Source organism: Euprymna scolopes, chromosome 4 (genome assembly GCF_053919585.1).
Source record: "Euprymna scolopes isolate OS-2025 chromosome 4, ASM5391958v1, whole genome shotgun sequence".
NCBI classification, from domain to species: domain Eukaryota; kingdom Metazoa; phylum Mollusca; class Cephalopoda; order Sepiida; family Sepiolidae; genus Euprymna; species Euprymna scolopes.
Genome location: NC_136485.1, coordinates 90,051,589 through 90,079,131, shown reverse-complemented (window position 1 = coordinate 90,079,131; position 27,543 = coordinate 90,051,589). Strand labels below are relative to the sequence as shown.

Sequence of the window (27,543 nt, the reverse complement as noted above, 5' to 3'; positions counted from 1 at the left end):
GAGTGTCGTTGTCTTAAGATGGCACGTTCATACCGACACATTGGACATTTTTTTTTTTCGATTTTTAAAGTTTTAATATTTATACAGAGTTATTTATGCCATTTTTTGTTCGTTTATTCTTTATTTTCTCTTTTTATTTTTCCATCACGTTCGCTGTTTTTTTTTTTTGTTTTTCCAATTTTTTTGAAGAAGTTTTAACATTTAAACAGGGTTATTTATGCCATTTTTTTTTTCGTTCGTGTATTCTTTATTTTCCATCATGTTCACTGTTTTTTGTTTTTTTGTTTTTCTGATTTTTAAAAAAAGTTTTAACATTTAAACAGGGTTCTTTCATTCGCTTATTCGCTATTTTCCCTTTAATTATTGTTTTGATTACTCCCCACACACACCTCACCACACCCGGGCAATGCCAAACTCCCAGTCGGATGATGGCAACATCAGCAAAGACGTCACATTTTTTTCCTCCTTCGAGTTTAAGCCTGCTTGCCTACTACCACTTTTTTTCTCTCTCCACCCAAACTGCCTTCTGTTGTTTCGCCCACCCCCTACCCTATTATTAATTAATTTTTTACCCCCTCCTCGGGTTCTTTATTCGACCCAAGCAACACCGGATAACCCCTCTATTATACCACTTTTTTTAAAGCACCTTTTAATTCCACCCACCGGGGTTCCTTACTACACCTCCACACACCTGAGCCCCAGCTAATAACAAATAAATGGGAATTTTTTAAATTTATAATATCGGCTATGAAAGCATTTAAAATGCTCGAAAGATTTGATTATCGGTTACAAAATTGGGTAATGTTGCTAAATAGGGTTTGTGAGTGATATGAAGAAAAATAAGGCATTAAAAATGTTTATTACATGAGGAGTCATTTTGTGTAAAAAGTTTATTTTACTCATCAAAACTTGAGAAATGCATGATTAAAATGTGCAAAAAAAATCAACATGGCTGCCATTTGCAATTTTTGTAGACCAAGAAGCAGCCTTCACCTTTTGATCAAAGACCAAGATTGAGTCAAGCGGAACAAATCGACAGAACTTCAGTGAATCTGTTTTGCTCGTCTTTTTATGAATTTATGTGGAGCGAACGACTGACACAAATAAATTCGACAAAATATTTTGCTGCATCACGTGCATTGCATGACAATGTAAACAACCTTTATTTTTACTTATGTAAAATAGATGCAAGAAAAAATGAAAAATAAGTTAAACAACTTTTTTTTTAAATATTTTTTATTTCAAATAAATTTTTTTCAATACCTTAAAATGACAAATAATTTAAGCAACTTTTAAACATTTTTAAAAAACATTTTATTTCAAATAAAAAAATTTTAAATACTTTAAAATGAAAAATAATTTAAGCAACTTTTAAACAACTTTTATTTTTAAGAAAAATTTAATTTTAAGTAAAATAGAAAATATTTTATGCAGAATAAATGTGGGTTTAATGGGAGCTATTGCCCAACTGATTTTCTCATTTGTTAAAATTGAAACAAATAATAAATTAATAAAGAAAATAAGAGGGAAAATGATAAGAATGATAATAAATAAGGAAACATTATGCATCAATATATACAAATAACAAAGTGATTAGAATATTAAACTATCTTCTAAATTGTAATGTGGATCTCCTAAATATTGGGAAGATTGATTATCTTATAGTCAGTCTCCTTCTAAGGCAAGTTGTTGATGATATCTTCATCGACTACTGAAGATTTGTAGTAGAGATATGTGAGGGTCACCACTGTAGCAATTTTGTTCAATTTATAATTAATCTTTGTTCAAATTTGAAAAACTTTTCTTTTTGTGGCATTACTGAAAGTTTTATATAACCTGAATCTTAAAACAAGTTTTTCATACAAAATCGATAGCAATTTATCAAAGATTTTATTCTTTAGTTAAATGCCAACCACAATTTTTATAACATAAAACAATAAACATGGTAAACATGTTTGAGACGTTTTCGATAATAATCAATAGAAGATTGGTTTGTTATTGGTCAATTGAAATCAAGTTTATCGCTTACTTCCTATAAATGTTGCTTTGGGCTAACCCTTGTCTTGCTATCCACCTCTGATTACAACTTGCTATTCCGAATAAAACCGAATGTTTAACTCCTGAATATGTTAACACTCAAACACTTTTTTCTGTTCATTTCATAACTCAAACCAACAAACCAGATGATATAAAACATTGTACCAGCAAAGGCTGAGAATATGGTATAAGTCCTGACATCCCCTGCACTCAGCAACGTCTGCTTTCTCAATACCTTCTGCCTTTCAAGTATTTGTCTGGTGATTTTCTGCATCTGACAATGTCCTCCTGCCAATCCAACTCTTGACCACATTTAGATGAAACAGAAATACCCAAAGAACCTTATTATACTTCAGGGATATCTACATCAATCTTGCTTTCCAGTTTCCAAGGACGTCACCAAATTTGTTCCACCATCCAGTCTCCAGTGACATAATCCTGCTCTTCCCGCATTTCAAGTTCCCATTTGTGCAATAAACTATACCTCGATCATGAGCAGCTACTCTTCACAACAAGTAGTGATCCTGATGTGATTTAATACAGACAATGAAGATGACAGATTATTCAAAACTGACGCACCATGGTTTTAAACAAGTTAAAAAACTCAACTAAGAATGAGCAATAACTTAATACTGTTTATTATAAAATCTGACTCAATAAACCATCAATATCACTTAATAATCACTAACATTTCAGTAACGATGCTGCAACCAAACCCAAACCTTTCTGTCATTCATCTAGTGTCCAAAACTGCTCATAAATTCAACCAACAAACTCATCACTGACAACGCTATGGAAAAAAGTTGCAGCAGTTTCAAATTAGTGCAGCTGCATATCTACAATTTACTCAACAACTGGACGTTTATTGATTAACTTCGGAACATGAATATCTATTGGTTGGAACGAACGCACTCCAATACCAATACAGATCCATTTGTACTTGTCTCTTCAAATCTGCAAACCCACTTGCACAGCTTGTACTCTGACAGTTTTGTAGATCCAATAGTACATATGACTTTCAGTATAGCACACCATCAATTGTAACAATAGAATATTCATTAACACCATCTCAATCAAAAGAAATATACTTCAAAAATAGTACATATGACTTTCAGTATAGCACACCATCAATTGTAACAATAGAATATTCATTAACACCATCTCAATCAAAACAAATATACTTCAAAAATATAACATATGACTTTTGCATGTCACATTTATTCTTGCACATCCTTTTCAACTGTGCAAACTCACTTGCACTCTTTGTTCAAATTTGCATACTTACTTGTGCTCATTACTCAGTCAGTTGTTCTTTCAGGGCTTTCTTACTAGCCCCAAAGTCTAATATCTTCTTTATCTCTGAAGACCGCACATCCCTGCTACCATGTTTCCAGAGATGTGAACAAACTTCCATACCATCTAGTTTCCAATGACATTATCTTGCTCTTCCTGTCTTTTCAGTATCCAAGGACATCACTTAGCCTTTTTCTGCAACTCAGATCTTAGTGAACTCCTCCAGCCTTTCCTATTATTTTGTAACAATAAAAAAAAACAGTGCAAGAAAAACAAGCTTTATTGTTACACTATTTACCTGTGTTTATGATTTTTTGTTTGCTGTATTATTGTCAGGGTCTCTTTTTTAGTTATAAGACCAATCAACGGTGGCCGAACTCTGCAACAGGTGCATATTCTTAATTTTTTTCAAATCTCACCTCAATGGATTACACACGGCACAACCCTTACTCTTTTTCCTAGTAAATTTGCATGATTGCTGCCATAGATCTGAAAGAGAGTTGAGCCCAGAAAAGATCCAGAAAGCAAAGAGTTTGACTGCCAAATCTAGAAATGATGTTGAAACTAATTGAAAAAAGAAACAGTGTACAACTCTTCCAAAAGAAAACTTTACCAAGATCACTGTTAAAACAAGTTAGATTGAGATAGACTATAAAAGAATATTTTTTTATGCTGTGAAGATTGTAAAAAGACAAAAAGAAATATTTAGTCTTCTTTTAAGTGAAGGGGAAAAACAGGACTTTAAAAAGAAGTAGGAACATTTATTGTCTCTTTGAGACAAAAAAAATGTCATTTTTATCAGTGATTAACTTTTGAAAAGAAAAAAATACATTTAGTTTGTATACAAAACAAAAGAAGTCTTGTGCCAATTTCAAACTGTAATTTTTATCAGTGATTAACTTTTGAAAAGAAAAAAATACATTTAGTTTGTATACAAAACAAAAGAAGTCTTGTGCCAATTTCAAACTGTAATTTTATTGAAATTTGTTTAATGTTTTTGATTTTACATTTGTGTCATCTTTCTTTTTCGGTTCCTTTTATTTTATCACAATTAAATTTACCTTCTCGTAACTTAAATTTGAGACATTTACAATTTAATTTTCTCAGAATGGTTCAGTTTGTTTTGTCCAGCAACAATGAGTCTTAATTTTTTTTACTATTTTGACACTAACAAATTCCATGCGAGAACGCATCATCATCATCATATAATATAAATCTCACCAGTTTGTTTAAATGTATGCATGTTTTTATGTCCGCCTAAAACTTTAAACGGGGGCAATGGATTTTCACAAGATCGATATCATTTTGAAGCTCAATCCTTCGAACAACAAATATCGAAAAATTGGCCAAAAACATTATGGGCACTTTTCTACAAGGAGATGTGGTTTTTTTTCGTCAATATTTTCGAAAGTCATCCTCTCTTTTCAATTGTCTAGCTTTAATTTAAACCTACGTCACTTCCAATTTGGTGATGGGCGCAACAGCAAACACATCTAATTTTTTTTTCGTGTTTTTTTTTTGAACACGTACTGAAAGGACTATTTTTTTTTTTTTTGCCTCAACCAACACCCTTACACACACCCCCACATTTTTTTTCGCTTTCGCGTCACGGGTTCGAGCCTGCATGCCTGCCTAAGACAACTTTCTTTTTTTTGCTCAACACACACCTACAAACACCCGAACAACGCCGGGCATCCAGGTTAGTTTATTATATAAATCTCACCTGTCTGTTTAAATGTATGTATGTATGTTTGTATATCTGCCCAAAGTTTTTGACAGAGGCGACGGATTTTCACGAGATCAGTATCATTTTGAAGCTCGACCCTTCAGACGACAAATATTGAAAAATTGGCTAAAAACATTAATTTCTTCACCTTCAACTGGGCATTTTTCTACAAGGAGGGGTCACTTTTTTCGCCAATATTTTAGAAAGGCATCCCCTCTCTCTGATTGACTAGCCTTAATTTAAACCTTCACCATTTCCGGTTTGGTACTAGACAAAATGGCAAACACCTCACATTTTTTTTCATATTCTTTTCTTCCTTCACGGTACTGGTCTACCTGCCTACTGTAATTTTTTTTTTTTTTTGCTCAACACACACCTTCAAACACCTGGGCAATGCCGGGCACCCAAGCTAGTCTCTTCTAATATGAAAGTTCTAGAGATTTTTTACTAATCAATCATGATGTTGATAATCAAAAATCGATTGCTGGCCAAATTTTCAGATATTAAATTATTTTTAGAGAACTTACTATTCAATTATTAGATGGGGGTTCAATTTGTTATGTAATTTTTTTCTGAATTAAATGGAAATTTTGAAGCCTTTAAACTGTCAATTAGACAATAATCACTCAATGAAATTCAAGGCAAAAGTTAAAGAAAACTTTTATATGTTTGCAAAGTTTCTTTTGAGTTTTTATTAAATACAAGGAACTTTGGGAGCAGGAATAAAACTTTTATATGTTTGCAAAGTTTCTTTTGAGTTTTTATTAAATACAAGGAACTTTGGGAGCAGGAATAAAACTTTTATATGTTTGCAAAGTTTCTTTTGAGTTTTTATTAAATACAAGGAACTTTGGGAGCAGGAATAAAACTTTTATATGTTTGCAAAGTTTCTTTTGAGTTTTTATTAAATACAAGGAACTTTGGGAGCAGGAATAAAACTTTTATATGTTTGCAAAGTTTCTTTTGAGTTTTTATTAAATACAAGGAACTTTGGGAGCAGGAATAAAACTTTTATATGTTTGCAAAGTTTCTTTTGAGTTTTTATTAAATACAAGGAACTTTGGGAGCAGGAATAAAACTTTTATATGTTTGCAAAGTTTCTTTTGAGTTTTTATTAAATACAAGGAACTTTGGGAGCAGGAATAAAACTTTTATATGTTTGCAAAGTTTCTTTTGAGTTTTTATTAAATACAAGGAACTTTGGGAGCAGGAATAAAACTTTTATATGTTTGCAAAGTTTCTTTTGAGTTTTTATTAAATACAAGGAACTTTGGGAGCAGGAATAAAACTTTTATATGTTTGCAAAGTTTCTTTTGAGTTTTTATTAAATACAAGGAACTTTGGGAGCAGGAATAAAACTTTTATATGTTTGCAAAGTTTCTTTTGAGTTTTTATTAAATACAAGGAACTTTGGGAGCAGGAATAAAACTTTTATATGTTTGCAAAGTTTCTTTTGAGTTTTTATTAAATACAAGGAACTTTGGGAGCAGGAATAAAACTTTTATATGTTTGCAAAGTTTCTTTTGAGTTTTTATTAAATACAAGGAACTTTGGGAGCAGGAATAAAACTTTTATATGTTTGCAAAGTTTCTTTTGAGTTTTTATTAAATACAAGGAACTTTGGGAGCAGGAATAAAACTTTTATATGTTTGCAAAGTTTCTTTTGAGTTTTTATTAAATACAAGGAACTTTGGGAGCAGGAATAAAACTTTTATATGTTTGCAAAGTTTCTTTTGAGTTTTTATTAAATACAAGGAACTTTGGGAGCAGGAATAAAACTTTTATATGTTTGCAAAGTTTCTTTTGAGTTTTTATTAAATACAAGGAACTTTGGGAGCAGGAATAAAACTTTTATATGTTTGCAAAGTTTCTTTTGAGTTTTTATTAAATACAAGGAACTTTGGGAGCAGGAATAAAACTTTTATATGTTTGCAAAGTTTCTTTTGAGTTTTTATTAAATACAAGGAACTTTGGGAGCAGGAATAAAACTTTTATATGTTTGCAAAGTTTCTTTTGAGTTTTTATTAAATACAAGGAACTTTGGGAGCAGGAATAAAACTTTTATATGTTTGCAAAGTTTCTTTTGAGTTTTTATTAAATACAAGGAACTTTGGGAGCAGGAATAAAACTTTTATATGTTTGCAAAGTTTCTTTTGAGTTTTTATTAAATACAAGGAACTTTGGGAGCAGGAATAAAACTTTTATATGTTTGCAAAGTTTCTTTTGAGTTTTTATTAAATACAAGGAACTTTGGGAGCAGGAATAAAACTTTTATATGTTTGCAAAGTTTCTTTTGAGTTTTTATTAAATACAAGGAACTTTGGGAGCAGGAATAAAAACTGATGAAAGAGCATAAGAAAACAAATTGATTACATTTGTTGATAACGAAAAGATGAAAATTGGAAACCTTTTTTGCACCTTACACGACTGATGGAAATAATGAAGAGAATTTATGTTCCAAGATCATAATCAGACGCAACCTGACAGAATGAAGGCATCTTTATCCGAAAACTTCCAGAGAGGGAAACAGGACAAAGATGGGTTCTCTCCAAATGCAGTTGTGATGAAGAAACTAACTGAACACTAAAATGGGAGGTTATAAAAAACTTAAGAAGCAGTTATTCAACAAAATACAAAAAGATATTCCATCATTAATCGCATGAGCAGGCTATCAATGAGTACAAAATGATAGCATGATTAAAATACTGAAAGTTGCATTGCCAACGATTATAGAAACCAAAGCTCATGTTAAATTCATTAGATGTCATTAATAGATGATTTATTAGAATTCATACAAACATCAAGGGTTAGGATTTAATCAAAGGAGAAACACTCAGGACATGTACAAGAAAATTGGTTGCCAATTTTTATGAGTGGAATTTTGTTAATGACAGTAAAATATTTGTCTCTCTAAATGCAGTGGGTGGACATTTTTCAGTAAATTGGAAATTTTAAACAGAAGAAAAAAGGTATGGTTGTACAAGTGGACAAAATAAAAAGTTTAAAAAAGAACTGAGTAAAAAAGAAAGAGATTGAAGGGTGGAGGGGGATGATGGAAAGAAACAGATTTAGATAAGAGGATGCAGTTGGTTAAAAGGTCCGCACAAGTGAATCAGCTATGGAATAGGAATGAAGAGAAGTTATGTGGTCGAATAAACATGAAGATAAGGGTAGATATAAATAGCTCAGGGTGGGGAGGGGTTGGGGATGAACAGAATGAACACACGGATAAAGACATAAAAGAATATGAATCAAAGAATAGAAGGCATGAAACCAAGACCCAATCAGAGCAGAACTGGACGTACATGTCCGCATTTCAATAGAAAAAAAAACACAAGAAAAATTTTTTTATTTATCTTTAAAAATTTTTTATTCCATTTCAGTACATAAATAGAATGTCTTTTAAATGGCAAAAATAATTTTAAAATTCTTTTTTCGAGAAAAATAACTTAGCAACATTTTGTTCCATTATTTCCTCTCCACATATAGCCTTTTATTAAATCTAATCATTCACCTACACATATAGCTAAAGTTCCATAAGTTTAAAATGACTGTACATGAAATCTGGGGGGGGGTTTAAGGTTGTTTTTTTTCATTTAAGATATTTCAAAATACTGATGGTTTAATAGATTTTGTAAAACCTTTTTTCTTGAACTTTATAAAAGTTTAGATCAGCAAAATGCATGCATTTTTATATTTTCTTTTCATTAACATGTTAATAAATAATTTACTTTTCATTAACATGTTAATAAATAATTTACTTTTCATTAACATGTTAATAAATAATTTTTTCATTAACATGTTAATAAATAATTTTTTCATTAACATGTTAATAAATAATTTTTTCATTAACATGTTAATAAATAATTTTTTCATTAACATGTTAATAAATAATTTTTTCATTAACATGTTAATAAATAATTTTTTCATTAACATGTTAATAAATAATTTTTTCATTAACATGTTAATAAATAATTTTTTCATTAACATGTTAATAATTTTTTCATTAACATGTTAATAAATAATTTTTTCATTAACATGTTAATAAATAATTTTTTCATTAACATGTTAATAAATAATTTTTTCATTAACATGTTAATAAATAATTTTTCATTAACATGTTAATAAATAATTTTTTCATTAACATGTTAATAAATAATTTTTTCATTAACATGTTAATAAATAATGTTTTATTAACATGTTAATAAATAATTTTTCATTAACATGTTAATAAATAATTTTTCATTAACATGTTAATAAATAATTTTTCATTAACATGTTAATAAATAATTTTTTCATTAACATGTTAATAAATAATTTTTTCATTAACATGTTAATAAATGTAATTGTAAAGTCTTTACACATTTGAAAAGTTAACAAAAAATAATTGGGAAAAACCTATTTACAATTCTGAAGAAAAGAATATAATGCTCAACCACACTCCTCAGCGTACTCCAAAGGCAGAGGAAGAAGGAGCAAACTAGACAAGATTTTCTTTTGGGGAAATGATTTGTTTGATAATTATTCTCCCCATCTGTCACGGATTACATTTCAAATATTTAATTTTGTACATACTTTGTATGATTTGAAAAAGTTTTTCTTTTGGGTTGTGTGTAAGCAAGAAATTCTATTCTACAACTATAACCATTTTTTGTCAAAATTTAGTATTAGCGACTACAGGGGAGATGACTCCCAAAAATTACCAAATGAACGAAATATCGTGCCATATCCAGGAGAATATATATTTCCAAAGACTTCACCAAACCTGTTCCATCATCCAGTTTCCAGCAACCTAATCATGCTCTTCCAGCATTTCAAGTTCCTAATTGTACAATAAATATCTGTGTGTGTGTGTGTGTCTTTCTTTCTCTCTCTCTCTCTCTCTCTCAAGAGAGAGAGAGAGAGAGATGGAGTTGTTAAGTTAGGGCTTGGAAATGAGATAGGCAGAGAACAAAAGATAGAAAGAGGTTGGGAAAGAGGCCAACACTTTGTCCAAGCTAACGAGTGCTCAGAGATGTGGCACTGTGACTAGTACTTTGGGTCAATGGATAATGATGACTATGAGGTGACAGCTCAAAGCTCTCAAATTAGGGTCTCATCATCAGATATCCTTTAAGGTGTTATTGAAGCAGAAAGGGGGGGATGAAATTGTAACTCTTCTTGAAACTAAAAAGAATTATCATTAAATTTTTATAAATATTTAACTTTCATGGATAAATATTTTTAATTGCTGTTAAAAAAGTATAAGAAAAGTTTTTTTTTTAAGTGTTGATTTAAAAATTCAGAAAAACTAAAAATATTTACTTTTACATTTATAAAACTTTCTATTTTCATTTATTTCAAAAAGTTTCATTTTCTTTACAAATTCAAACATAAACTCTAATAAAAAAGTAAAAGTGTCTTATAATATTTTCCATGTTTCAAATAAAAATGCAACTAAAAAGTGTGAAGAGGCCATTACAGAAATCAACAAATCATTAAAATCTCATCCAACACTTTTGATTTATTTCCATGACCACACATTTATTTATCTTCCAGAACTTTTTTTGAACTTTGGAAAGGGTTTACAAGATATTTATACAAAAATCAAAAATCATCATCTTGCAATTAAGTATGAAATTGCAGTTTAAAAACAAAACATGAATAAAAACAGATGGAGACTACGTTTTACTGTTGTAGACAAATTTTTTCATTGAAAGTTTTTGTGTTTGAGATCAAATAATTACGCCTTATCAGAAAATGACCTTATAATTCATAATTTGTTTATGCTTACTTTTTTCAGATTTTTGCATGTGAAAAAAAAACTATTATTAAAATGTATGCAAGATTTTGAATCAATATTATTTCATCTCATGAGACATGCTCAGTTTAATGGATGACCATGCACATAAAGGTCAGAATTAGTAATTGAATACCTGCATTTTTATGTAAATTGAAAAATAAGAAAAAAAGGATTTGATCATTTTTAACAGCAAAATTGACTTTACAAATGACCCTTAAAAACATGAAAATATCAGTTTTATTTAAGGGGATTCACTTAATTTTTTAACTGTAATTATCTTTAAGGATTCTATTAAACATGATTTAAATGGAGTTTGACTCTAATAAAATGTTTTTAATTTGTACAGAATTATGTACATCTTTTTAAATAAATTCCATCAATAAAAAACAAAGATTTTAATTTGAGTAAATAATCTGTTAAGATTCTATAATCTCAATGGAATTAAGTGAAAATAGTCTCAATCAAGTAATAATTTATTTCATTCCATTGATTTCAAAGAGAAAGACCTATAAAATTGTACAACTTGCAAATAATCCAGAATTTGCTGTTGAATCAGGCTTGCCTTCACATTCTAAATCTGATCCTTCTTCTCCCTGTTCTTCCTCCTCTTCTTCATCTGTATATTCAGACTCCGTTCCAGAATCAGCACCAGTCGTATTCAGTTTAGGAAGAAAACGTGTAGGTATGACACTTAAGTCATTTGGAATTCTACAATAACACACATAAAAAAACTTAATAAATATCATTGATGGAACTTATAAATTAAAATACCATTGATGGAACTATCAAATTAAAATGTCAATCAAGATATGAGAAAATACAAACAAACATGGTGGCCAAACTTATATGCAAAATTAAATAGGGTCAGATGTGTGGTATGTCAATTTTCATCATTGACAAGACTGACAGTCTTTCTTTAAACAAATAAAGTTGAATAAAATATGTTAACTCTAGAATATAATGTAAATATCTGGATCTAACAAGAAAATGCGAAACATTTTAGTCAATATTTACCATTTGATCCCTCATAATTGAGTACCATTTTGGCATTGCAAAGAAATTGAACTATTCATTGACTTTGGTTGCATCATATAGTACTGCATTTAATACAGACATTTCCTATAGATAGATATACAATTAAGATTTGTTTTTAAATAGAAATTCCAGGCAAATACAATTCATAAAAAGATTATTTTGAAGCATCAAATGACTTCAAAAGTGAAACATTAAAAAGATGAAAATTTTTTAAATGACTTCAAAGTGAAACATAAAAAAGATGACAATATTTTAAATGACCTCAAAGTGAAACATTAAAAAAGATGACAATATTTTAAATGACCTCAAAGTGAAACATTAAAAAGATTAAACTTTTTTAAATGACCTCAAAGTAACACAATTAAAAAAATTAAACTTTTTTAAATGACCTCAAAGTAACACAATTAAAAAGATGAAGATTTTCAGTTCATGAGGAAATATGTTGGGAATTCTTAAAGAAACTTTTATTTTTCTGTCTTCCTCTTTACAACTGTTCCATTATCTGTTGTCAGTATCTAGTTAATTTCTAATTCTTATTTTTCGTTCTAATTCTAATTATTATTTTTTCGTTCTAATTCTAATTCTTATTTTTCATTCTAATTTCTAATTCTTATTTTGCGTTCTAATTTCTAATTCTTATTTTGTGTTCTAATTTCTAATTCTTATTTTGTGTTCTAATTCTTATTTTGTGTTTTAATTTATAATTCTTATTTTGTGTTCTAATTCTTATTTTGTGTTCTAATTTAAAATTCTTATTTTGTGTTCTAATTCTTATTTTGTGTTCTAATTTCTTATTCTTATTTTGTGTTCTAATTTCTAATTCTTATTTTGCGTTCTAATTTCTAATTCTTATTTTGTGTTCTAATTTCTAATTCTTATTTTGTGTTCTAATTTCTAATTCTTATTTTGTGTTCTAATTTCTAATTCTTATTTTGTGTTCTAATTTCTAATTCTTATTTTGTGTTCTAATTTCTAATTCTAATTTTGTGTTCTAATTTCTAATTCTTATTTTGTGTTCTGATTTCTAATTCTTATTTTGAGTTCTAATTTCTAATTCTTATTTTGCGTTCTAATTTCTAATTCTTATTTTGTGTTCTAATTTCTAATTCTTATTTTGAGTTCTAATTTCTAATTCTTATTTTGCGTTCTAATTTCTAATTCTTATTTTGTGTTCTAATTTCTAATTCTTATTTTGTGTTCTAATTTCTAATTCTTATTTTGAGTTCTAATTTCTAATTCTTATTTTGAGTTCTAATTTCTAATTCTTATTTTGCGTTCTAATTTCTAATTCTTATTTTGCGTTCTAATTTCTAATTCTTATTTTTCGTTCAAATTTCTAATTCTTATTTTGTGTTCTAATTTCTAATTCTTATTTTGAGTTCTAATTTCTAATTCTTATTTTGTGTTCTAATTTCTAATTCTTATTTTGTGTTCTAATTTCTAATTCTTATTTTGCATTCTAATTTCTAATTCTTATTTTGAGTTCTAATTTCTAATTCTTATTTTGTGTTCTAATTTCTAATTCTTATTTTGAGTTCTAATTTCTAATTCTTATTTTGAGTTCTAATTTCTAATTCTTATTTTGCGTTCTAATTTCTAATTCTTATTTTGCGTTCTAATTTCTAATTCTTATTTTGCATTTTAATTTCTAATTCTTATGTTGAGTTCTAATTTCTAATTCTTATTTTGAGTTCTAATTTCTAATTCTTATTTTGTGTTCTAATTTCTAATTCTTATTTTGCGTTCTAATTTCTAATTCTTATTTTGAGTTCTAATTTCTAATTCTTATTTTGAGTTCTAATTTCTAATTCTTATTCTGAGTTCTAATTTCTAATTCTTATTTTTCGTTCTAATTTCTAATTCTTATTTTGAGTTCTAATTTCTAATTCTTATTTTGCGTTCTAATTTCTAATTCTTATTTTGCATTCTAATTTCTAATTCTTATTTTGAGTTCTAATTTCTAACGGTGAGGAAATGACTCCTACAGTGCACTTTTGTCATGCAACATTCATAAAAATGGGAAATAATTACAGGTTAAAAAATATTACAATTTATCAGTAATTAAATGTAATATTTTTTTTACACTAAAGAGAAAATGTGTGTAAAATACATCTATTCCTAGAGCATTCACGATGAATTGGACAAATTTGCCTAATTTCAATACAATTAATATTAATTGCTTTGGTGCAATTTCCAAATGAAATTAAAGAGATACATAAGATTTCAAAAAGTGAAAATACTTAATAACTCCCCACTTTCAGGTTTCCATTTTATGACCTAATCTCACAGTGGAGACTCTCCCTCTTCCGACAATTTGACTTGTACTAAAAATCTATCAAAATTGATGATGCAAATCTAATATCATTTTTCTGACCTGATAAATGATTAAAGGTAGAATTATCTGCCATTCTGTGTTGCACTCAATCACATAATTAAAAGAAATCTAGAATTAAGGGAGCCGGGAGGTCTCTCTTCACAGTTAGAACCTTGGTTAAGATTGAATCCAAATCTAACCCCTTTTTTAATCTTCATTTTTGATGCCACTCATGCCAATATCCATCTTCTATACAAACACCCAACATCTGAACTGACCAAAGCCAAGGATTGCAAACTATGTAAATATTGTGTTGAACCGCAGTCAGTTAAGACACTAGCTTTGGGCTTAGGCCAATTAACATTAATATTTCTGCAACACCTTGAATTAATGGTCACTTGTCACAGTTGATCAATATGAAGCATATGTCCTTCTCATCTTTCTTCTTATCAGTTTACCTGGGAACACAGCTGTTATTCTTCATGCAGAAAATTTTAAGAAATACATGAGAAATTGTAGTAAACGAGAAATTGATATTAAAACAGTGGGGGGGGGGGGTATCAGAAGTAGCATCCAGTATAAAATAAAAAATCTATTTTTTCTATTTGGAGACAAAAAGATGCTCTTGTGGAAACAACATGTGTTAATATATAATTCAATTAAAATGTTTTGATTAAAAGTATATCTCCATTTTGTAATGAAAAAGCATTGCTGTTCACTAAAAGAAATGAAAATTATTTGTAACAAATATGAAAGATGAACATAGAGGAGGAGATAATCACTTCATTCATACGAAATCATTAGTTCATGATTCTTAGAAAACAAAATTTAAAAAGAAAAAACAAACATTTTAATCTTATGAAAGGAACAGGTTCAACACAACACTATACTGGCAGTTACTCAAACAACATGTATTCAAAAACATAAAAAAAAGGATAGAATCTGGATTTTTTTTTAATTCATTTGGTCTCAGCCTAACACTATGAATTATGGCATGATGACAAAATCTGATTGAATCTGTCAATGACAAATATATATTAGCGATGGGACGATTCCAATACAATTACCGATTTTGTGCTAAATTCTCAATTCCGATTCTTTATAAATCTCTAATTATTTAACTATAAGATAGTTATTTCCCCTAATTTTCGTAAAAACGCACATGTTAAATATGCAGATATTTTCCAAAACGTCCAAATATACTTGTGGCGGAGGATCTATTGATTTTAGCTTTACCGATAATTTAAAATCAATAAATATTTATTATTTTATCATTATTACCAGCAATGGAAGATTTTGGTTTAAACAAAATCAAATAAAAAAAAGACAATTAAAAGAATCGTTATGGCATCGCAAAAGAGGCATCAATTTTTCTGAGTCCGATACTCCTAAATCTTCCGATTAATTGTACCAACACTAATATATATATATATATATATATATATATATATATATATATATATATACAAGGTGTGTTTGAAGGCTTGTTAATGCAGGAATTATTCAGTCATTGTAAATAGATAAACAAATAAATACTAATTCAATAATTTCAATAAATATTCATTTATTTTATTTACCTGATTGTAGATGGTAAATTCCTCAAATATTGTTGGGAGCAACCCCAATTTTCAAGAGGTAGAAAATGTATGTCCACTCTTTATGCTGACGTTTTCAGTTTAATTTAAAATGACTGTTAAATTTAATTTTTTTTAAGTTTAAAATTACATTAATTATTAAGGGGAGATAATACTTGTCATTTTTTTTTTTTTCAATAAATTTTCTAATCTAAGGGAAATAATTTCATAAATCTGTCCAAGTTTTCTAATCTTAATTGTACATTTTTGTCCAAGGCAGGTAATTTATCTGCTTGCATCTTATAATGCAAACGTTTTAAAAGTTTTCACTTTTATTTATTTTTTTGTTATTTTTTTCATTTTTTATATATTAATTTATGGGAACCAATACTGTAACCCATCCAAGAAATTAATTAATCTGCTTGTGTTTTTTATTAAGAAGATATTGGATAATTCTGCTTTATTATCAATTTTTGGTTTTAATTTTTCTATCAATATCGATTCTTTCAATCTGAGGTTTCCAAGATCTCTTTCAGTTGCTAGTATTTGAACAATTATATTTTTATTAGGATTGTGTGTGTGAGATACCATCCACAGTCAGGTAAATAAAATAAATGAATATTTATTTAAACTATCAAATTATAATTTATTTATTTATCTATTTACAACGACTGAATAATTCCTGCATTGACAAGCCTTAAAACACACCTTTTATCTGATAAACAATGCTTCAAGCGAACTACAACATACTTCTTATATATTACACATATATATATGGAAAAAGAATTACGTCGTGATATAAAAATAGACTTAACTAACAATATGAAGTGGGTATACATAATATTTCAAATAATGGATAGTAATAGAAAAACATACAAAACAACAAATATTATGTGACAGAATCGAACAGACTCTTCGCTGAATTTTTTAAATAGATATATGTCTATATATGAATAATATTTGTTATTTTATATGTTTGATATATGTGTGTGTGTATATGAGAAGTATGTCATGGTTTGCTTGAAGCATTGTTTAACAGATAAAATGCATGTTTGAAGGGTTGTCAATGCAGGAATTATCCAGTCATTGTAAGCAGATGAATAAATAAATAATAATTCAATAATATTTTTTTTATTTATTTATTTAACTGATTATAGATGGTATTTTTCAACTGTAGATGGTATTTATCCCCCTAAATATTTTTGAGAGCATCACTCATCTTTCAGCACAGAAATGTACATCCACTCCTTAGCTGTTGACTTTGGTTTAACTCAAGCAGCCCTTATGTTTAAACTTTTGTTCTGAACACTGTTTTTTTTTTTTTTTAAGTTTAAAAATTACATAAATTGTTAAGGGGAAGTAATTCCATTTTCTGGCTTTTAAATATATTTTCTGATCTAAGTAATTATGTATTTCTGTTTAAATTTTCTGATCTAATCTGTGCGGTCACATAATCCTGTATTTTTTATGGGATAGTTAGATAATGAGCATGGCTTGTTTCTAAGTGTTGTTTTGGTTTTAGATAGGACCAGTGTGTGTGAGTTGTATGTCTAGTTGTTCTTTTGAGAAAGTTAGCTATTGCGTGTGGTTGTTTTCTGTTAGGCGTCTTAATGTGTTGTAGGGTTTTTTTTGGTATCCATTTTGTTTGAGGACTTGTTGAAATTTTCTAATGGAGGTGATCATGTCGGTTTCATTTGTGCATGTGGCACGAATGCGGTTTGTTTCTTTTGTAGATAACCTATTTTTGCTTGAGTAGGGAGTGCTGTCTTATAGTTTATGAAAATGTTCCGGCAGGCAGATTTTTTGATAGAAATTGGTGTTTATTTGACCTGTTTTGGTGATGTAGATGATAAAATCGAGTAGTGATAGGTGTCCAGATGTGTTTGGGTGTTCTATGGTAAATTTAATATGTGTGTCTGCATTTTGAAAGTTAATAAAATAATAGGAATAATTAGGAAGCTAATAAAATATTCATTAACTTCCAAAATGTAGACCCATATATTAGATTTACCATAAAACACCCAAACACATCCGGACACCTATGACTACTATATATTATTTGATAATCTATATATCTATAAAAGTGAAATTGTCTGTCTGTGCGTCTGTGTGTGTACATTTCCCTACCAAACTACTCTATCAATTTTCAGTTTACAGACGCGAGATTTGACATAAGGAGTATTGAGATTTGGGAAAAACTTTTAATCAGTTTTCGGACAGAAATTTGACTGTCAAGGGGTCAAATTTCAACGATTTGACCTTTGAAAACTCTACCAAACTCCTCTGCCAATTTGGGTCTAAACACTTAAGAATTGATATGTAGATTACTTGGACATGGCTCAAACTTTTTAATTTGATTTGAGCCCAAAACAATAAAGGTTAAAGGGTTAAAATTGGAGTCAAAGTTTTAAAAAATTGACCTATGTGATCTCTACAAAATTACTCAGCCAATTTTTGGTCTAAACATTTGAAATTTTACATAAAGTGTATTCAGACATAGAGCAAGCTTTTTAATCAGTTTTTGACAGAAAATTTAGCTGCCAAGGGGTCAAAGTTCAAAAGATTTGACCTTTGCAATCTCTAGCAAACTATTCAGCTAATTCTGGGTTTAAACATTTGAAATTTTACATAAAGAGTATTCAAACATGTAGCAAACTTTTTAATCAGTTTTTGGATGAAAATTCGGCTGCCAAGAGGTCAAAGTTGAAAAAGTTGACCTTTGCAGACTCTACCAAACTTCTCCGACAACTTTGGTCCAAACACTTGAAATTTTAGATGTAGGTTACTTGGACACGAGTCAAACTTTTTAATGTATACATACATATGCACATAAAGTTATGAAGAGTACATAGGGCCCGAGCAAAGCCAGGCTAAACTGCTAGTATATTATATTTTGCCATTTTTCCTTGTATACAAGCATCACAGATTGTGAAGTTTTTAGAAGTTTTTATTTTCATTCCATCAACCACATTCAGCAAGGTTTTGATAACTGAAATATTGCAGTGTCCTATAATTTTATGCCAAGTTTCCAAATCATGGTAGGCGACTATTATTGGAACTACACTTTTTAAATAATATAATCTTCCATTTCTTTAATATTGAATACAGTTCCATTTGGGTACATCAATTTTGACTTATTGGGGACTAAATTTTATATTTGTGCCTTGTTTAATGGCAGCTTGCACAGAAAATATATTTTCTTTAAACATTGGAATTAAAAGAGCATTTTTCCAGAATACAATAACAAAGTTCATTTTTATTATTTCTTAGGGAGACTTTAGCATCGCCTCTCTTCAAAACTATATCATTTATTCAATTACTGTCAAATAGCTCCACAAACTGACTCTGGGGGTTAAAGTTGGATTCAAAATTTATAAAATCAGATTCCGCCTTGATTATGTGTGCAGTGGTAGTAAAAAAAAGAAGCCATTTGCTATAACGATTGTAGCGCATAAAGAGAGCGGCCATATTTGTATAGGTTTAGCGTGTTTATTTATTTAAGAAGATGTGTAATCTCGAATAAGTGATTAGTCAGATGGCAGCCAATGAGAATGGTTGGAACTTGTATAAGAAAAAATTATTATTTTGGAACTGTGGAAAGGAAATGTAATGGTTTGTCTATGAGTTCATGTTCCAGTTATGAATAGAGACAGGAGAGTATATATAGAATGGGTATATTAATACCCGGTGTAGACTGGTGTCAGTGAGAGGACTTTAGAATTAGAGGGAAAAATAATAACTATTTCCTCTAAAGATTGGGCAATTGTGATGATGGCACTCTTAAAATAAAATGTAGGCTTGTATTGCAACGACTAAATATGTCTAAAATGTTGTTCTAAAGTTAAATAAGGTAGCAACTAATAATGTAGACATAATATATTTGTATGTGGTATCTGCTGTTGCAAACCTATGATACTTTGGTGTAGAGGGGAATTTCTGCAATCAAAATATTATACATGGAGATATAGGGCCATTACAAAAGAACAAAATGGGTTAAATCGATTTTTAACGATCCCTAAAAAAAGCATGCGATGTTGGTGTAACAGGGCAGTTAAAAATCAAATTGTAGCTTCTGGAACAATTAATAGTTAAGTTTCTTTATTTTAAACAACTTTTCTAGGTTGTTGACATAAAATCCGCCTACAAAAAATACAATATTATTTTTCTTTTTGGATGAATAAGCAAAAGTGCAAGGCTATAATAATTTATTCTTATCAAATATTACCTTCTTTCCAGTGTTTATTTATAGATAAAAAAAAATACAATATTATTTCTTTTTGGATGAATAAGCAAAAGTGCAAGGCTATAATAATTTATTCTTATCAAATATTACCTTCTTTCCAGTGTTTATTTATAGATATAAAAAAAAATATTACCTTCTTTCCAGTGTTTATTTATAGATATAAAAAAAATATTACCTTCTTTCCAGTGTTTATTCATAGATATAAAAAAATATTATCTTTTTTCCAGTGTTTATTTATAGATATAAAAAAAATATTACCATCTTTCCAGTGTTTATTTATAGATATAAAAAAAATGTTACCATCTTTCCAGTGTTTATTTATAGATATAAAAAAAATATTACCTTCTTTCCAGTGTTTATTTATAGATATAAAAAAATATTACCTTCTTTCCAGTGTTTATTTATAGATATAAAAAAAATAGCACAACTTTCTTGTTTTTTTTTAATTTTCTCAGGAAACACTCAATCACAAGTCATACTAACTGTTTTTATATTTATAAATCACTTACCTGGTCATTATTGGAATTTATTAGCTGATAATGATAAATTTATTTTCTGATAATATCAAATTTATATTGCTAGATGCAAACAACTAATAATGAAATCTATTACAGATATTTCTTTGTTTTTATAATGAAGTAACACATCTTTAAAGAAGCTGATAATGCAGAAATATCCAAGTCTCTCCCACCATATTCATCCAATGAAAAAAGGGTTTTCCCTCTAATTTTAATGAAATTTCAACCAGACAAAGAACATAAAATTCTACAACTTGGCAAATTTTTCAACATGAAACTTTGTTGAATTATTTTATAACTTCCAAAACTTAATTTTTATCCAACACTAAAATCTTTATAGCTACATTGACAATGAGATTATAATGATGCAAAGAAAAGATTTTCATTGCTTGCCAATTTTCCAAATGAAAAGAATTGCATCAATTTTTTGTTTAAATTGTTCAAATTTTCAAATGACAATGAAAGAAAAATATTTTAATTTCTCATCTGTAAATGAAGACATTTTTTTTTTATTCTCAGCCAAAACAAATTACAACATTCACTGAATAAAATCCTATACTGACCTTGAAGAAGTTATAAGTTTCCAAATCTTCAGTTCAAGTCCACCTACTGCAAGCAACAAGTCTCCATTAGGAATGGACCCACGGCAACAATGGATGCATTTTATTTGACCCGTGGCCTCATCATTAAGTGTGCCAACATAGTCTGTGTCAGGTAAAGTTCGTACTGACAAAAAGAAAACAATAAAAAGTGTCATCAATTTTTGCTGGTCAACTGAAACATTTCAGATTTGAAATAACCCCCCAAAAAAAATACAATGTCATCTTCATTCAATATATTATTAGATGAAAAAATAGATTTGAAATTCATTAAAACTCTTTAACTGTTGATGATAACTAGAGACAATCTTTCTGCAAGGATTAAAGACCTCTACCCCTTTCCCTTTTTATATTTTCAATTATTTTATGGTTTATACTAATAGTCAGATATCAAATCAATTTCCATTTGTAGAATTAATAATTATTTTCGAAGTTCATTATTGAATTACCATCATTATAATTTCAGTGTCATTATTCACAATTTTCAGTGTTAGTATTTGGAATTTTCGTACTGGTGTCAATATATTGTTATCACTTTTAAGTCATTTTGCTCTTCTCCAGCTAATTTAGGTATTTTGTGTCTAACTCAGGAAAAGTCATTGAACTTTGTAATCCATTTCTTTATTTAGGGATGTAAGTGTTAAATGGCAAAAAAAAAAAAAGAAAAAAAATCTGGAGATCAATTTCACAATCTCAATCCCATATCACCAATTTCTTAACCTGCAAGACCCTTTAAATTTTCAATCTGCCTTCCTCTCCACAATTTCCCAATCTGCTTACTCCCTCACACATATGTGAAATTTGATGTAGAATGATCTCCTATTTTTTTTTTTTTTTTTTGAGCATTTTGGATTTTCAGCACCAAAATGTTATTAGAAAATATAATTAATTACTTTACTATTAATACTAAGTTAGAGTGGTAAGTTACCCCCACCTCAAACCCTTTCTCAATCCAATCATTAACCCTAACTCCACGTGTCAAACAAAAAAATCTTGTAAAAACCATATTATAATCATCTAAGAAAGAAAACTTCCATCAAATCAAATGGAGAGTACATTTCTAATAAAAATAAGAATTGATTAATTGCCCTTAAACACTAGAATGACTCAGATATTGGGGATTATTTTATGTTAAATTTATATGCAAATTGATACCTACTCTTAAATTTGAAAATAATTGTTTTTTCTTCATTCTATTAATTTTTCAGTGTGTTTACATATCAACAACAAAAGTATAATCTTTTTGGAGATGGGGATAACATTAAATTCTGTTAAAATTAGTTTTGTATAAGAATGATCAAACTAAAAAAAACATTAAAACTCAAATGTGCATTGTTGGAGGAGGGCAGGAAGGGTGTTTTTGATTAAATGTTTTCTACCTCCCCAGCATGAATTGTTCAAAGTATGGCAAAATTAATATTTCCAGAGAGAATGGGATTGGAAATAAATCAAGATGAAGAGAAAAATCAAGAGAAAAAGAAAGAAAAAGCAAAAGGGAAAAGGGAATAAAATCAAGCTAAAAACAAAAAACACAAAATTGAAACAAAAAACTCACATATTCCTAGGAGAATATCGTTTACGTTGCATGTTTCATGTCTTGTGAAATTCTTTCAGCTTATTTGTTTTATTTGCCTGCTTCAGAATTGAAGTCAGATCCTCAAGATAACACACACACCCTAAAAAGCATCCGAGTCATCTCAGTTATTTGAAAGAATGTTGCAAGGATTGGAGAATCAAACACAAAATGGATGATTCCCTCAGAGTTGAACAACAACAGAAGGGCAGACAATAAAATAACAATAATCTAAATGAGGAAATAATGAAAATTCCTCATCTCAAATAAAATACAAACAAATAATGATTGTCAGTTTTGTTAATTGGAATGTTCAAGCAGGTGACAAGAAGTGGCTCACCAATGAAAACCACCTTTTTTTCTTCAACACAATTGTTTTTTTGTTTTTTTTGCTGTTTTTTTTTTGCACTAGCTGAAGTACCCATTTACTATGAATACACATAAAAAAGACCGAAATGGCTTAAAATATCTTAATAATGGCATACATAGAAAGAACTTGGTGAAGAATCTTTTCAAATTTTTTAAAATCTGACCAAAAATAAGGAAATTTAACTATTTTTGTGCCTTGCACGTTTGGATAGTTTTTCCCGCTTTAAGACATATGCGTTTTGTCACATATTTTATACTACTTTTTCAGTAAAAATGCCATATCTTTGCTAAAACACAAGATTAAGTAATAAAATTTGCCATATGAATGTACTTTTGTGTAAGGAATCCAAATATGGCACTGAAAATCTCCAGAAATGAATTGCTTCCAAGTTCTGCAGTAACTACACATAAATATGTTGCAATACCATAAAAATTCCATGTATCCATTAAAAGAAAAGATAGAAAATTCCAAGTTGAATTGTAATGCATTTTATCTACAAGAAACTGAAGTCTAATCATAGGAATTATGTTAGAAATTAATATGTTGCAAGATTTCTTTGGTATTATTGTAGATTAACATCTGCTAAATTGCGCCCACACACCTCTTCAAAATATGTGATTCAACCTTTTTTTTTTAGGCAATAACATATAAACACACTGAAAATCTTGGCAGAAATTTAATATAAAAATTTTCCATAAAATAATCTTAGATTTTAGGGTCATTGTAATATTTAGTTAACCATTTTTATTCTATGTGAAATAAATACTTTGATTTTATTTTTATTTTAATTTTAGACAATTATGTGTTTTTAAGAAGATCATTATAAGGGGAGGAGATAGTGGTGAACACCCTGAAAACTTGGCAGAAAGAACAAACAAAAACATTTTAGAGTAAAGGATTAGTTTTACATATAAATGTACTGTAAAGTAATCAACCATTTCCAGGCTTGCTAATATGCTTGCCAGCCGGTTTGCCTCAAACTCCACACTGGACCCTTCCAACCACCCCCTGCCTGACTTTCCTTTGCGGACAGATGCCACGCTAGACGATCTAAAAATCACCCCTGCTCAGGTACACGCTATCATAAAAAACCTTGACACTTCAAAAGCATGTGGACCTGATCTCATCCCAGCTGTGCTATTAAAAAAGTGCTCAGCCGAAGTAGCTCCAGTTCTCTCCAAACTCTACAACAAATGCCTTAATGAATCATGCTTTCCGGGCTGTTGGAAAACTGCTTCCGTGGTACCAGTATTCAAGAATTCTGGCGAAAGAACTGACCCATCAAATTATCACCCCATTAGCCTCCTCCCACTTTTCGCCAAAATATTTGAGACCATAATTAATCATGCTCTAGTCCGGCATCTTACAGATGCTAAACTTCTGACTGACAAACAATATGGATTTAGACAAGCCCGTTCCACAGCAGACATCCTCACTGTAATCTCTGAACGTATATACCATTCACTGGACAAAGCGGGGGAGGGCAGAGCGGTAGCTCTAGATATATCTAAGGCTTTTGACAGTGTATGGCATGAGGGTCTCCTCAGGAAGATTAGATCATACGGTATCACTGGTAGAATACTCAACATAATTAAATCCTTCTTAGATAAGAGAAAAATCCAGGTTGTCCTCGACGGTCGTACATCTAAACAGTGTGATATAAATGCGGGAGTGCCTCAGGGGTCTATCCTTGGACCTCTATTGTTCCTAATATTTATTAATGACCTCCCCAACAAAACCGCCTCTGAGATGGATATATATGCTGATGACACCACATTCTATAACAGGCATGACAGGAAAACAAATGAACACATAACTAAAGAAATGGCAAAAACACTAGAGGATGACCTCCAATCTGTAGTGGAATGGGGACATAAATGGATGGTCACATTCAATACTGCCAAGACTAAACTGGTTTCCTTCAATAATTACAAGAAACCTTCTCTGCCACCAATAGCAATGGCCAGTGACTCCCTGTCTGAGAGTACATCTTTCAAACTGCTTGGCCTAATGTTCACAGGAAACATGAGTTGGAACCATTATATTGAAAACATTGCCAGGGCCGCTGCGAAAAAGGTAGGCTCTCTCTACCGTGCTAGAAAACTACTGACACCTGAAAGTATCCTGTACCTCTATAAGGCCACTATTCGCCCATGTATGGAGTATTGTTGTCACATTTGGGCTGGTGTATCAGCTGCTAGTCTCTCGCTCCTAGACAAGGTTCAAAAGAGAGTTGCCAATCTGATAGGCCCTAAACTGGCATCTAAGCTTCAGCCTCTGTCCCATCGACGAAATGTTGCATCCCTCTGCCTGTTCTACAAGTATTTTAATGGTGAATGCTCTGACGAACTGCAGACACTTGTGCCCCCACGACATAGACACCCTCGACAAACCCGACAGGCAGCTAAATCCTACCCCCACACAGTAGAGATCCCTAGATGTAAAAGATCTTTCTACTCCAGTAGTTTCTTCTCCAGAACCGCTAGACTCTGGAATTCCATTCCAGGTCCCTGCTTCCCTAACTGTACTGACATGCAGAAGTTCAAGTGTAACGTGAACCGACATCTTGCTGCCCAAATCCCAACATAGTGCCCCAGTAGTTGCTGCCCCTGATAGTAGCCCCCTACACCAAAGTGGCAATGTGCCTTGTTTAAGGTGAAAATGTAATTTAAAAAAAAAAAAAGAAAAAAAAGGCTATTCTACCATTTTAGAGCAGTTAATTTATTTCTTTTGTGGGACAAATCATGTGCATTTTTTTAAGGTGTGCGGGGTCTTTGTTTTTGTTTTTTAGATGATTATGTGTAGTTCTAAGACAGTTTGTACAATGGGGGCTTTCCACTCAGACTTAGGATAGAGTTATGAAAGGGTTTTTATTCTGAAGCGAGTGCCATTCAAATTTAGGGTTAGTAGGTGGGACTTGTCACTCAGATTTACGGTGAATAATGCGATAAGTTCAAGGAAGGCACTTTTAGGAAGTAAAACAACACAAAAACTGAATGAACAAATAAGTGAGATTGATGCTTTTCCTTAATGTTTTCCAAATTCTTCAGAGAGGAGAGGTAGTGAATTTTTAAACACTGTGGAGTCAAAAGAAAACAGTCTGATGCAAAATGGGTGTATCATAGTGTTAAAATTTTTATCATTATTTTCTTAAACCTTAAAATCTTAAAATATATCAGTATACATAAGTACATTATTATTTATTTTATAGATGTGAACAAAATGGTACTTTGACGATTTAAAGTTTCTGAAATCTGATTATTTTAGAATTACATTGAAATCTTGAAATATCTCAAAAATGTTTTTATGGTCGCTAGACATTACTTCATTTACATCGGGTTTTTCAAATATTTCTCTTTGGATGAAATATGGAATAAGTACCCCAGACGTCGAGAGACTCAAACGGGACACTTTTCAAGCAACATCACTTGACTACTAACGCACATGTCATTTGTAAACAAACATACACAACATGAATTGTTTGTTTTATTCATTGATTTTAAATATTAAGGAAAGATTTAAAGAAAAGTGGAGGGAGAATATACTTTTTTATGTATGGCGTTTTTTTTGGAGGGGGGGGGCTTTCCATTTTTTTTAACACATTTTTCAATAAACGACGGCAGGGATGGTGTCTATTGAGTAATTTCTTGCTTTCAAATGAGTTCATTCTCTTTGATAATTCAATTTTGGTGGGGTTTTTTTAGGAATTTAAGAAAATCATGAAATATTTATTTTTTAATATAGGCTGCATTTCTATTTTTTCTTGGTTCTCATGTACTTTTCATATCCTTGTCTCTACTCTCATCTTTTTCTCACTCACATGTCCCTATTCCAAAATCGTAGCAGTGGGTCGCCATCAAAGAAGTATTTTTGTTACCAAAACGGCCATTAACAATGTTTTTCTTTTTTAAAGTTTAATCTATTTCAAACTGATATAAACTATTGCATAGTAATAATAATTAAATTAATCATTTTTTTTATTCGGAATTATTTAATCAAATATAAATTCTATTTTTTCCTTGATTGCTGAAATTAAAAAGTTATTCTAACAATTTTGAACGTTCGTCCTGCTCTTCTACACATTAACTCATGAAATAAAAACAATTAAAATTTATTCTTTTTTAATCAGTAAACACTTTATTAGAAAAAAAAACTGTTATAAATAAAATAACATTTATTTATAATTGAAATTTTTGTTAAAAAAAAGAAGAAAAAATAAAGATTTTAGTTTTCTTACACTGCAGACACAAATGATCACAGGTGTTTTTGTAAAGTTGGTATTTTTTTTTTTTTTTTTGTTTTTTTGTTTGTGTTTTTGGTTTTTGAGTTGAACTATCAAAATAAATGTAGAAATTTCCATTTTGTTTAAGAAATAAAGAAAACCAACCAAACGACACAACAGGAAGTATATTTGTTATTTTGCTTGAATCAAGTTACAATGATTTAAAATTGTTCTGTTCCATCGAATAATCAAACTGT

The 27,543-nt window shown here is 29.7% G+C and overlaps 1 protein-coding gene across 2 annotated transcripts in view; it reads right to left on the bottom strand.

Moving 5' to 3' along the window:
* Positions 1-8,631: 8,631 nt before the first annotated feature.
* LOC145268807 (uncharacterized) overlaps positions 8,632-27,543 on the bottom strand; it is a 106,152-nt gene continuing 87,240 nt past the window's right edge. For both annotated transcript variants that reach the window (XM_080124432.1, XM_080124441.1), the window contains 2 exons: positions 21,086-21,248; positions 8,632-11,546 (listed from right to left, as the gene is read on the bottom strand). In XM_080124432.1, the coding sequence (XP_079980558.1) occupies positions 11,345-11,546; positions 21,086-21,248 (365 nt within the window). In that variant the 3' untranslated portion in view covers positions 8,632-11,344. The remainder of the gene's footprint in view (positions 11,547-21,085; positions 21,249-27,543) is intronic.